The sequence below is a fragment of the Sorex fumeus genome, unplaced genomic scaffold (genome assembly GCF_029834395.1).
Source record: "Sorex fumeus unplaced genomic scaffold, SorFum_2.1 ptg000058l, whole genome shotgun sequence".
NCBI lineage: Eukaryota > Metazoa > Chordata > Mammalia > Eulipotyphla > Soricidae > Sorex > Sorex fumeus.
The window spans coordinates 20,510,852-20,524,681 of record NW_026606115.1 but is presented as its reverse complement, the minus strand read 5'-3'; the positions used below and the strand labels follow the sequence as shown (position 1 = coordinate 20,524,681).

The following is a 13,830-nucleotide window of genomic DNA, read 5'->3' as shown; positions in this document are numbered from 1 at the left end:
ACATGGTCATGTCCTCTGCCCACGAGCCATAATCAAGTCCTTGAAATTCTGAATTCACATTGAGATAAAATAGAGCAATCCTGCATAAGTAACTGAAATGTTGCAACTTTGGTTATGAAAAATGTAGCCTTCTAAAATATTTATCTTTCACAACCTATTTCTATTGTCATTGTCTGAAATACTAACAGAAATACCCCAGATTATGATAATTATCTCTGAGGAGATTACCTTCTAAGATGCCCATCAGATGATCATTGCTTCTGAGATTCAGGCAATAAAATCTTCTCCCCTGGAGAAGTAAAAAGAGACGAATAATAACTTTTCCCTGACGGTTGTTGTAGGGTATCTCAGTGAATGAAGCTGTGAACTAAAGGCCAGAGAGATAGTACAGTGAATAGGGCACCTTCCTTATTTAAACTAATTCAGATTATTCCGGGTTTAATATTTCTAATCTATGAGGAGTTAGATTCATAAAAAAAGATTTGTTGTTTCAAAGGAGTAGAAACCATGTTGAAAAGTTGGGTTGTGTTAAGAGATAGAGTAAAGAGCACCTTTATTGCTATGCCTGAAGTTAGAACATGAAGGAAACCAACACAGTTGCTGTCTGACAAAATTTTTGTACCTATTGTATACCCCATTCTTTTGTGGGCTGTTCCTTTTTCCTTTTTAAACTTGGTCTACTTCATCTTGAGTCCTTAGGATGTTGTTTATTTACTGAATGCTCAGATGTGAATTAATGACAACTGGTTAATATTGTATAAACTTACAATGTATTTAAAGATTAAACCTTTTAAATGGGCACAGTGATGAAACGAAGAGTCAGATATAGTACTGATCTTTTGAGTTTGGGAACGATACTGCCCTGTTATAAAACGGAACAGTTCAGTAATTTATACCTATGTAACTGAAACAAAACCTTGACCTTTTAGTAATAGACTTTATATAACTCTAATAAATCACGCTGGGAAAATTTTCTTCATTTGTATTTCAATTTATTACTTGCTAGACACTAGAGAAGCATTTGGGGCTAGTATGACTCTAAATGTCATTAACATCAAACTGCCCTTATCTAAATATAATATCAAACTGTCCTCACATGTAATGTTAAAGGAAGTTTATACTATAGCTCTCCATTGGCGAATTTTTGCACTATGAGTTTTCTTTAATAATTAGAGGAAATGAGTTAGGTGAAACACATATTTAAACGTTTATTTTAAAAAGCTCAGAATTCCAAACCATTGACAAGTATTTATACAGTACCTATTGGAATGGGCTTTTTTGATATGGAGATATGAGTGAAAAAGAGAACAGCAGACTAGTTATTTGGTATCAGAATTAAAAAATATAAAAAGCTAATTGTATTATCTACTCTGTGCCAGACATTCCTGCATGTAGATTATTATTTAATCCTCATGACAATAGCATTTCTTCATGGGAATTCATATTTTTCCATTTTTATATAAAGAAAATTAGGTATAGTCACAAAGAATTTAACTCAGGTGATCTCATTCTAGAGGATATGTACTTAACAATTAGGTATACCATAGCTACCTCTTTTACTAGAACTCTCAGCTTGCAAAGAGACGCCTACAATACAAAATACAGAAGAGCACTAAGCAGATTAGTGCTTTTCTCGACTTTGTTTGCATTCTTAGATATAAATTATCAGTAATATTAAAAAATATTTTTGGTCTTTATGCCATGCTCAGCAGTGCTTTGAGGAGGGTATGCTAGACTCAGTACTTAGGGCTAGTTCTTTATGATGCTTGGGAGTGAGACCATGTGGAACTAGGGATCAAACCCCTGCCTTCTGCATGCAAAATATGCACTCAGTTCATTGACCATTTTCTCCTACCCCAGTGTTTCAAAAACTGATCGAAAGTAAAACTGATTAGTTATATTAAAGCAACTAATTCAATCTTTGTATTAAAATAAAATTTTCTTCTATATGCATTCTTTTGTTTCAAGTTAATCCTTTCTATCTATTCCACATGACATGAAGAAACAGAATCCCTTCTGCAGTGTAAACTAGGCTCTGAAGTGATTTTTCTTGTCGATCTTGAATGTGTCTATTTCCCTTTGCAGCTTTGTGTAACCTTCAGCCCTTGGAAGCCCTCTTCGTGATTTTGCGAGAATCTGCTCCCAAAGTCAAATCCAGTGGATGGTAATAACATTTAGTTTCTTAGTTACATTAGCTTGAAATATTTATCTGGCAAAGGAAAACTCATTTGGTTCTTATAATTTGTTTGGTTAACCTTTTTCGAGTGACATTTCCTAAGAAAGCAATACATCTAAGTAACTAGTTTGCCTAAGATCTATTAACTAAATATTACTAGTCCTATCCATGTTATATTATGATGACACTATTGTTCTGCGATTAATAAACTATTGTACTATCCCATTAAGCTTTAGAAGAAAAACTTCTCAAAGATAATTGGCCTCTAAAACACACTGAGGTGTGGAGACATATCTTCTGCTCTAGGTTTTTTTGTAGAACTATTTCCTAGGGAATGGTATGTATTAAATGAGACATTTATGAAGTCTCTCACTATGGCTAGAGACCTCATAATGGTTGGTCGTCATTATGATGTGAACCCCAGTTTTCTTGTCCATTAAATACCCTTGGACTTAATGCAGAGGACTTGTTCCTTCTGGGTGCTATACACAAAGCAAACTTGGGAAACCTTCTCTCTAAAGCTTAATTCAATTTTTATATTAAAATGAGATTTTATATTTGTATTACAATGATATGGTACTGTAGCATCTTGCATAATATTAGTGATGGCTACTTACTCTGGTAAAAATGACAAATTTTCTTGCTGACATTCCACTAATGATACATTTTAACTATACAGTTTGAGACTTTCTGGGCACATCATTTTTTAAAATGAACCATCCTATGATATTAGTTATTCCTGGTACTATTATCAAACTTTTCGGGGATTTACCCCTGTATCTTTGTCTCTCAAAGCACATGAAACATTTGTAATTCAAAGTATGATCCTTGTAGGATGAACTATTTTGTTCTATGATTAACATTTGTAATATAAGTTACTTAATTGCCAACTTACTACCTGACTTTTACCACATATATGCTCCCAATATCATTGAAGTATTCCGTTACTTGTTTGGGTAGAAATTGTCATTGACTCTGGTCTCTCCTGAGGCTTGATTTGTGTTACTGTGTGAGGCATACTGTAAAACTGTAAGATATTTGGAAATTTGAAAGTTGTTTATATCTAGAGATAACTATCCAAAATTATGATCTTCAGAACAGTATTTAGGTGGAAGTTGGAGAAACTGTGGTAAGCCTGAAAATGCTTCTATCTCTTCGACTTTTTTAGGTCTCGCAAGTTCCACAACTTCATGGAAAAGTGCATGATAAAAAATTTCCTGTTTCGTCCTACTTCTGCAAACATGCTTCGTCATCCATTTGTTCAAAATATAAAAAATGAAGGACATGTTGTTGAGTCATTAAAGAAGCATCTTACTGGAATTATAAAAAAGAGACAGAAAAAAGGTAGAATCTATGAATTCGAATATTCAGATGACAGTAGAATTCAATATTTTTTTCAAGAAAGTAACAATTGTTTACTAATTAGGCGGAAAACAAAAGATTCTGAGGATTTTGTACTGTTTTTCTACTAAGAATAATGTTCATGTGCAGTTCTCCATCAAGCATCTATCTATCTATCTATCTATATATATATATACAAACATACATATGATTATAAATTGGTTCTGGTTATACACAGCAAGCATTCATATTAAAACTGAAATTCTAAGAAAATTTTAAGAAAAATTCTAACTAGAGAAATGAAATAAATAAAAATAAAAGCTAAATATATAGTCCTTTAGCTGATATTTTAATAAAACCCAATGGGATTTACAGATTTGTTTAATTTATTATTTGTTTTTCTATTTTTATTTTATTTTTATAAATTTATTTTGTATTGAATCACTGTGAGATATAGAGTTGCAAAGTTGTTCATGACTGAGTTTCAGTAATACATTGTTCCAACACCCATCCCTTCACCAATGCACATTTTCCCCACCAAGTCCGCAGTTTCCTTCCTGTCGTCCTCTCCCCACCTCCGACCCAACCCGCAGTCTGCCTCTATATTAGAAACTTCTCTATGTCAGTTTCTTTATCTCTGTCTCTGTCTTTCTTATTATTTTCCCTTTAGGCACTGTGATTTGCAATACTGTTACTGAAACAGTATCATGCATATTACCTTATCTCCTGTCAGCTCTCAGTTTTTGTTTGGAGTATTCATTTCCAGCTATCATTGTCATAGTGGTTCCTTCTCTGTCCTAACTGCATTTCCCTACCTGTTTGTGGCAAGCTTCCCACCATGGACCAGTCCTCCTGGCCTTGTTTCTTGTCTTTGGTCATTATTCACTTATTAGTCTTTTTTTTATATTCCACAAATGATTGTCCTCTCCCTTTGACTGATTTTATTCAGTATGATACTCACCATTTCCATCCATGTATAAGCAAATTTCATTTTTTCTTAACAGCTGCGTAGTATTTCATAGTATAGATGTTTCATGGTTTCTTTATTCACTCATCTGTTCTCGGGCACCTGGGTCTTTTCCAGATTCTGGTTAATGTGAATAGTGCTCAGTGAATATAGTAGTGCAGATGACTTTTCAGCATTTTGTTTTTGAGGGACTAGGGTATATTATCAGGAGCAGTATTGCTTGGTCATATGGAAGATCAAATTCTAGTGTCTTAGGAAAGTCCATATTGTTTCCAGAAAGGCTGAACCAATTGACATTCACACCAGCAGTTAATGAGAATACTTTTCTCTCTAAATCCACGCCAGCATTGTTTGTTTGTTTGTTTGTTTTTTGATGTGTACCACTCTTTGTGGCATGAGATCTCATTGTTTTGGTTTGCATCTCCCTGATAATTGGTGATTGCTAACTTTTTTATTATTTTAAGTAATATTGTTGTGATGTGCTCTTCACGAATTGTAAGATTTCATTAAGGAACTGACTTATGCAAGTAAGCTTTTATATATATATATATGTCAGAAATATCAGGAAGAATTTTTAGCAAATCATAGGAAATTAATTAGAGAAATTTTTAACATTTTAGGTTGTGTGGTATATCCCACATTTAATTTGTAGAGCCATAGGCATGTTGACAGTGAATATGGCGGAGTTACCTGGAAAAATGGTAGGCAGAGATAGCAGGATTAACTGTAGTGGACCTTTTATCTGCATGAGTTGATACATACCCTGTTTAGGAGTGGGATGCAAAGGAAATTATTTATTTAATCAACGTGGAAAGTACACTTGTTTGGCATAACCAGGGCTAGCCAGTCTCAAAGATGCAAAACTCAAAGAGGGATATGAACCCAAGCCATGAAATACTTATATCTAGAGCACACACCTTTAAGCCATCTTCACCATGGATCATCAACCAGAGTTTCCCTTATCCTTACTCTCTCTGCCTTTCTCATATCTCATTCTTTATAATTGTAGCAATCATATTTCTAGACTTTCTTTCCTATGCCCAGAAAATGTAGCATGTCTGAACAAGAACTATGCAAAAATGAGCCTAGGAACTAGAATACTAACTATGCATCATTAAACTAGTAATTTGAAGGGTTCCCTTTTTCTTGTCCTTATAAATTTACTCAGTGTCCTGAGCATTAAAGTGTACAAATTGATTGAAGCATCTTATCTTTATCTGTGCTGATGGTTATGCGTTATGTTTTCTCTCTCATAACAAGGAATGCCTCTGGTCTGTGAAAAGGAAGAAGCTATTAAGGAACAGTACACAGTGAGAAGATTCAGGTAAGATAAAAATTAAACATATAATTTGATTTTAGCAAATCAAATAATGCAATTGACTTCATACTGTTACATTTGGTTGAAAAAAATTTGTGTCAGATACAATAATAGTACTTTTCAAGGGATAATGTGTGGAAATATTGTGAAATTTTTCCATTAGTACTCAAAGAATTCTTATTATCTGACATTAGAGTGATAGAGTAAATGATAAGACCTTTAATATTGAATATATTAGAAATACAAAGAATATTATTGATATTGCATGAAAACTTCATGAAAGATGCACTGAAACATATTTTATGTAGAAAAAATACTTATTTTCAAATAAAATAATTTTCTATTCAAAACTTTACACCACTGGCAATTATTACCACATGACAATTACTTATATGTTTATGTTTAGAGGACCTTCTTGTACTCATGAACTTCTGAGACTTCCAACCAGTAGTCGGTGCAGACCACTTAGAGTCCTGCGTGGAGAGCCCTCACAGCCAAGGTGGTTACCTGATGGAGATGAACGACAGGTTCAGGCATTTCACCATCTGCAGGGAGCAGCCAGGGTGTTCATGCCAATAAAGGCTCAGAGCACTGACCCTAAGCCTTTACAGGGGAAACCTCGTGCACCTCGGCGACTACACGGGGCAGCAGCTCAGGTGCTCATGCCTCTTCAGCCTCACATGAAGGCTAAGTCATCTAAGCCCATGCAGCTTAGGCCACCTCCACGTCTACATAGGGCAGCCAAGAGGTTCAGACCACTACAAGCTCAGTTTAAGGTGCCCAGGCCTCTTCCTGTGCAGCCCCAGGTACCCAAAGAGCAGCAGGTTCAGGCCCAGACCCAGAAGTCAGAGAAGCCACAGGATCTGGACCAGGTACCAGAGGAATTTCAGGGGCAAAATCAGCCACCTGACCAACAGCAAAGGCAAGGCCAGGAAGCTGAACAACGGCAGAGGCAGAACCAGGTTCCTGAAGAACAGATGGCACCAAGTCAGGCGCCACAACAACCAGAGGTACAGCAGCAGGCTTCTGGGCCTGCCCAGGCAGATGCAGGGGCACAGGCACCTGAATCCTTAAAAGTTCATGCCCAGGTGTGCCTGCCTCTACTGTCACAGAACCATCATGTGCTGTTACCACTACATTTGGACACTCAGGTGCTCGTTCCAGTAGAGGGGAAAACAGAAAGATCACCTCAGGCACAAGCCTGGGCATTAGAACCCCCACAGGCAGTTGGCCCAGTTCAAGCACTGGTAGAAGGATTATCAGGTGATTTACTTCGAGCGCCAGACTCAAAGAACTCAAAGCCGCTTGGTCGACTACAAACCCTGATGGAAAATCTGTCATCAAACACATTTTACTCTAAACCAGAACAGGTACAGAAGAAAAAATCAAGAGTATTTAGCCTAAAGCAGGCATTGACAAAAACACTATCACCAAAACGCTTCCGGGCAAAGTTTACACAGAAGTCTGAAGAGTTTGAGCTGTCAGATTTAGAAGCCCGAAGACAAAGGCGCCAGCGCAGATGGGAGGATATCTTTAACCAACATGAGGAAGAATTGAGACAAGCTGCAAATGTAAGAGTTTGTGTTATACTTGCTGAGTCAAATACAAATAAATTGACAAAATATAGTGATGTTTTCTCTTTCTAAAATCAAATGGAACAGATATTACTTGTGACCCAAAGAAGATTGTCTAATTTGTCTTTCCTTGAAAGCACACCCAATTTTTTAAAGAATTGAGACCAAATTTAAGAAAATAAAACACCTGCTTGAGGTGATCCATAAATGACTTGATATTTCTATAGCAATATCAATTAGTTATCAGTTTGCTACCTGTTATTCTAACAGCTAATATAGAATACTATATATTTTCTTTAAAATTTCTTTAATCATCAAAATTTTAATATAATTTTAGAAAACATCAAAATATTTTTGTCTTTCTACTCTCATTTCCCTGATCCCTTTTTATCATAGCATAATGAACGGTACTAATTGAGTTGTATTGCATAATTTCTTTACTTCAGAATATCGAAGCCAATAGTGAAGTGAGAAGAAAAAGTAGAGTATCTTGTAAAACACATTGTACCAGATGCATGATTTATATTGTTAATTTTATAGCCATTTTGCCTAATGATATAACTGCATAGAGCATTACACAAGTGAGAGATTAATCTCTTGATATAGGAAATGTAATATATCAATCTTTTTCTTGAACTATTTAATAAAAATCTATTATTTCAAAATTCTGTAAGTGATTATAATGTGGATGAAGTTGATTGATTCAATCGGGCAAACCCTAATATGACAATGAAGAGTTTGTGGGTGTGACAATCAAATTAATGTGGTCAATAAACTTAGAAGAGCAAATTTTTATAATACTTCACAGCATTCATTTACATAAAGTGAATCATTGTGAGCCTGATCTTGTATTCATCCACATTCATTAGGGAATCATTTGGCTTGTCCAAATTCAGCCAATTGAACATGCTATCTCCCTATTAAGTTTTACAAAATAGGATAAAATTTCAAGAGAATAAGGAATTAAAAGGAAAAATAAATATGTAGTCCATATAAAATAAAGGTTAAAAGAGGAGAAAAAGAAACAGAAAAGAAATGAGTCTAGAATGGTGTTATTTGCCTGAAATTGAGTTACCTGATTTGCTAATAACTATCTCCTAAAATTCTACCTAACGTTAAGATCTAATGGAGATTTTTTTCACTTCTGAAAATGACAAAAGATTTTGTTTTTATTTATCGCCATCAGATTAAGTATTAAAAGTAAGGAATGCAGTTGTCATTTGTTGTTTTAAATATATATGTGAAGAAACATTCTAAAATGAACAAGGTCAGGGGCCGGAGTGATAGCATAGCGGGTAGGGCGTTTGCTTTGCACGCAGCTGACCTGGGTTCAATCCCCGGCATCGCATATGGTCCCCCAAGCACCACCAGGAGTAATTCCTGAGTGCAGAGCCAGAAATAACCCCTGAGCATCGCTAGGTGTGACCCAAAAAGCAAAAAAAAAATGGACAAGGTCAAAATAATAGTCACAAATTCTGTTATCTAATATGTGTAAAGGTAAAGGTAAGGTAAAGGCCCTCCCGTTGATCGTCGATTTGCTCGAGCGGGCCCAGTAACGTCTCCATTGGAGACTTTGTTGTTACTGTGTTTGGCATATCGAATACTCTCGGTAGCTTGCCGGGCTCTCCGAGAGGGGCGGAGGAGTCGAACTCGGGTCGGCCATGTTGGCCGCTTGTAAGGCGAACGAGCTACCCGCAGTGCTATCGCTCCAGCCTAATATGTATAGGGATTAATATTTTTATGTGTAGCACATAAAGAAAACAAAGGGACAGGAAATTATTGATATTGTTATTGATATAAAAGTCATAGGTTTTTTTGATGTAGGAAGGTAAATAGGAAAAGACCCCATGGCAATAGAATTCCTAGGAAGTAATAACACTGATAGCCTCCAGGCAATTTATTATAATGTTAAGATTGGTTTGTGGTTCAACTCACCAGAAGAAAACTCTTTCCTATTACTCTTAAATATTGTTGATTCGCTTAAATTAAAAAAAAAAACAGAGGCTTTCTTAAACTTTTAGGACTTTCTAAACATTTGAGATTTATTTATTTATTTTATTGAGTCTCCATGAGATACAGTTACAAAGCTTTCATGATTGAGTTTCAGTCATACAATGTTCCAGCATCCGTTCTTCCATCAATGTATATTTCCTACCACCAATATCCTCTGAGATCTCACATTGCACGGGTATTGAAACATTGGGGTTGCAAGAGCTTACTCAAATATTATAATTTGAGTTTATCAGTTAGAAAATATGCTAGAGCAATAGCACAGTGGTAGGGTGTCTGCCTTGAGCGCAGCCAGCACGGCCGAACCTGGTTCGATTCCTCCGCCCCTTTTGGAGACCCGGCAAGCTACTGAGAGTAGCCCGCACGGCAAAGCCTGGCAAGCTACCTGTGATGTATTTGATATGCCAAACACACAAGTCTCACAATGGAGACTTTACTGGGCCCGCTCAAGCAAATTGATGAACGAAGAGGGACAGTGACAGTGACAGTTAAAAGGACTTTGGGAGAGAGATTCTTAGATCTAATAAATTAACACCTGAAGTTCAATAATCTTTATGACAGTATTTGTGGTAATTATGTGTACATCGAGTTTTCTAGAGAATATATAGAACTCTTCAGATTCTGAAAGTGATACAGAAACCAAAAACTGCTACAAAAATAGTTGTTAATGCCAATTTTACTACTTGAAAATTATTTAATTGTATATGATAATCATGCAATTAGTCCTGTAATTTGCTTTTAAACAAAATATTTAATTCTCTATTTGTTTCAAAGAACAAAGGAGATGAATCATCAGAAAACAATGAAGCATTTCGCTCAGTTCAGGCTGAAGTCCAAATAGAACCATTGCAGCCATATGTTCCAAATCCTAAAGGAAATGAAGTAAGTTCCCACTATGGGTTGCTGTGATATTCATAAGTGCCTAAGGAAAGTGAATCTAATTTTGTATGGTATATATTTATATGCTTAACACTGAATACCCTAGAAAACTGTCATTTACCTGTAATTTTAATTTCATATATAAAATATTAGTAATTTAAATATTGATCTTAAAAGTAATGAAAGTTATTTCATATGAGTAGTAAATAAAATTTTAATGAAGTAGAATTTTATTCATATAGAAAACAAAATAATTTGTATTATTTATAAATGTTTGGAAATATTGAAACATCTATATATATTACATATAGATGTCAGTAAAAATACATTTTTTAGAGAAAACAAATGGATTCTTACCTATTCATTGATTTTGGAAAGGAGGAATTTTACTTGTTATAATTGTTTATATTATAGTTTAAAAGTGCACAGACTCAGGGAGATAGCTGGCACTACATGGTTTCCTGAACAATTCCGGAAGCAAACTCTGACCACTAAAGGTAGAATAGTCTCCAAGTACTGCTGAGAGTGGCCCAGAAGGAAAGAAAGCAAGAAGGGAGGGGAAGGGATAGATAAGAAGCAATGGGAGATCAGGTCAAGGGTATTAGAGTAGATCATTGCTATATATATATATATATATATATATATATATATATATATGATATAAACAGTCATGCATATGATGACCAATGTGAATTAAAAATTTTAGTTTTTTAAGGGCTGGAGTGATAGCGCAGCTGGTAGGGCATTTCCTTGCAAGCGTCCAACGTGGCTGACCCGAGTTCAATTCCTACCCCCTCTCGGAGAGCCCGGCAAGCTACTGAGAGTATCTTGCCTGCAGAGAAAAGTCTGGCAAGCTACCCGTGACATATTTGAGATGCCAAACACAGTAACAATTGTCACAATGGAGACGTTACTGGACCTGCTCGAGCAAATCGCTGAACAATGGGAGGACAGTGACAGTGACAGTTTTTTAAGGAAGACTACTTTTATTATTGCTAAATGTATTAAATATTTACTTTAATTGACAGGCTTACCTCACAACAATTACTTTTATTTTGGAAAGGGAATCTCCCAAGCAATTCTTAGCAGGCCCTAGGGCCCCACTGGAGATTCTTTTTTTTTTTTTTCTTTATAGTGAATCACTGCGGGACACTGGAGATTCTTAACCAAACAGGCCTTTGGTTAGGAGCAAGAGTCCAAGGACAAAATGCTGGTCAGGACCTGAAGTGCCAGGAATACCGAGGCTGGACCACTCAGTTGGTGCCAGGGCCCTCCAGGGCTGCACCCAGCAACATTCAGTGAATCATGTGGTCCTGGGAATTGAGATGGGTTGAGCAACTTCCATGAATACGTCCTAATTGTTTACTGTCTCCAAGCCTCTGCTTTAATTTCTATTAGTTTCTTATTATTTAAAAAAGTTACGAATTTCATTTTAATTAAAAACATTTAATTATGAAATGTTGCTTTGCACAGAACAAAAGGGGAAAAAGCAATGTAAAAGACACAATAAAGCGAAGCAAGACAATAAAGCGAAGCAACACATGAAAGGGCATTATACAGAATATAAATACATATGACAGTAAAACATAGAAAGGATTGGGTTTACTTGATGCTATTGTGTTGTTTGTTTTCTGTTTTTAATATTTCTATTTTATTTTTCATTTATTTCAATCTGCATTCAGACCTACTTGATGATTTTTAACTAAATACCTTTCCAAATCAATTCCCTTAAGGACCAGAGAGATAGAAGAGTGGATAGGGTGCTTGCCTTGCATGTTGCTTATAGATTTTATCCCTGGCACTCCATTTGGTTCACTGAATAGCACCAGGAGTGATCCAGGAGTAATCCCTGAGCACTACCATGTGCAGTCCAAAAAGCAAAAAATTAAAAAAAAACAATTAACTTATAAATAAAAAATTGGTGTAATTCTAACTATTACAATACTTTGAAAGTTTCAAATAGAGAAGCATACTTATTTAAAGATAGAATACTTGTCTATTTAGGGATATTTGGGTCAGTTTGTGATTTATGTGATCACATCATATCTAGAATGTGATGCTAGATATTTTTTGATTTGATTATTTTTGTTTTATGGGGAAGAAGGCAGGTCACACCCAGCAGCGCTCAATGCTTCTTCCTGACGCTATACTTAGAGATCACTCCTGGTGTGCTGAGGGAACATATGTGGTACCAGGTAGTGAAACTGGGTTGGCGGCATGCAAGGGAAGCATGATACCTGATATACTATGTCTCAGGTTCTTCACTTGATTAGTTTGTAAAATCATTTTGAAAGCAATTTTCCCTTTCTGGGATGCATATTTCTCAATAATAAGATGACAGTATTTGCTTACATCACTGTATCACTGTCATCCTGTTGTTTATCAATTTCCTCAACCAGGCACCAGTAACGTCTCCTTCGTCCTAGCCCTGAGATTTTAGAAAGTGCCACATTCAAGGCTCTTTCAGTGTCAGGAGAATGAGACCCATCATTGTTACTGTTTTTTGGCATATTGAATACGCCATGGGGAGTTTGCCAGACTCTACCGTGTGGGCAGGATACTTTTGGTAGCCTGCCAGATTCTCCAGCGTAAGAATTAGATAATAAGATGTTGTGAGGCCGCAAATACGGCCACACGCTTCTGGGAGCTGGGTTTTATAGTCTCTGGGTCTTGTCTGTTGATGGAATTACACGGCCCCCGGGGCAGTTGGTGGGTGTAACACCTCCATACTGGAAGATGGGGGATCTGGGTGGAGGAGGCCCAGTCTCAATCCGAGCAGGGTTGGAGATCTGTGCACCAAGTCCTGCACACCTGGCTTCCTCTGCCAGAGGCTCGTCCGAATGTGTGGAGAGTGGTTTTAAGCATGGCTGTGGCTGGAACCGGAGGTCTTCAGCTGACGGGGCTCTGCTCGGCGTGGGGAGGGAAACTCAACCCACCCTCCTCCAAGGGGCCCGGGAGAGGAGAGCCAGGCGCAGAGGCAGGAGACTCTGCACTGTTCTCTTCCAAGAGCTGGATTTTATAGTCTCTGGGTCTTATCTGTTGATGGGATTACATGGCGCAGGGGGCAGTTGGTGGGTGTAAAATATGCTTACCTGGCTTCCAAAATTTGTCTTCATACTAAGATTTAAGAATATCAGAAACTATGATTAATAACTTTAAATGTTATGCAATATGTAATTATAGAAATACATTTTATAAATAAAATTTATTTCACTAGTTATTTTTGGGAATATATTTACATAAGATATTTTCTACAAATTAAAAATTCAAAAGAATTTACACTTTAGAGTACCACTAAAATAATTCACTATGTCTCTAAGGCCCAAGGGAAATCTTCATCAGTGCCTGGCAACCAGAATCGTGTGCACCGTGTCACATTCTCTCCAAGGTATGCCTCTCTCATTTATTTATTCAAATTATTCATGATTTACTATCATACTGAACATGGAAGATAATTTTACTTTAAGTCGAAACTAAAATATTAACGTGTTATTATCATCATTTATTTCATTGAACCACATTTAAAACCTAAGCTGCAGTAATCTGTTAACTAGACCTTTCAACA

General features: G+C 36.3%; 1 protein-coding gene across 1 annotated transcript in view; it reads left to right on the top strand.

Moving 5' to 3' along the window:
- The window catches only part of NRK (Nik related kinase), a 138,751-nt gene that overhangs the window by 87,459 nt on the left and 37,462 nt on the right, over positions 1-13,830 (top strand). The window contains exons 10-15 of the mRNA XM_056125691.1: positions 2,086-2,164; positions 3,345-3,520; positions 5,745-5,808; positions 6,209-7,373; positions 10,161-10,268; positions 13,586-13,653. Coding sequence (XP_055981666.1) covers positions 2,086-2,164; positions 3,345-3,520; positions 5,745-5,808; positions 6,209-7,373; positions 10,161-10,268; positions 13,586-13,653 — 1,660 coding nt within the window. The remainder of the gene's footprint in view (positions 1-2,085; positions 2,165-3,344; positions 3,521-5,744; positions 5,809-6,208; positions 7,374-10,160; positions 10,269-13,585; positions 13,654-13,830) is intronic.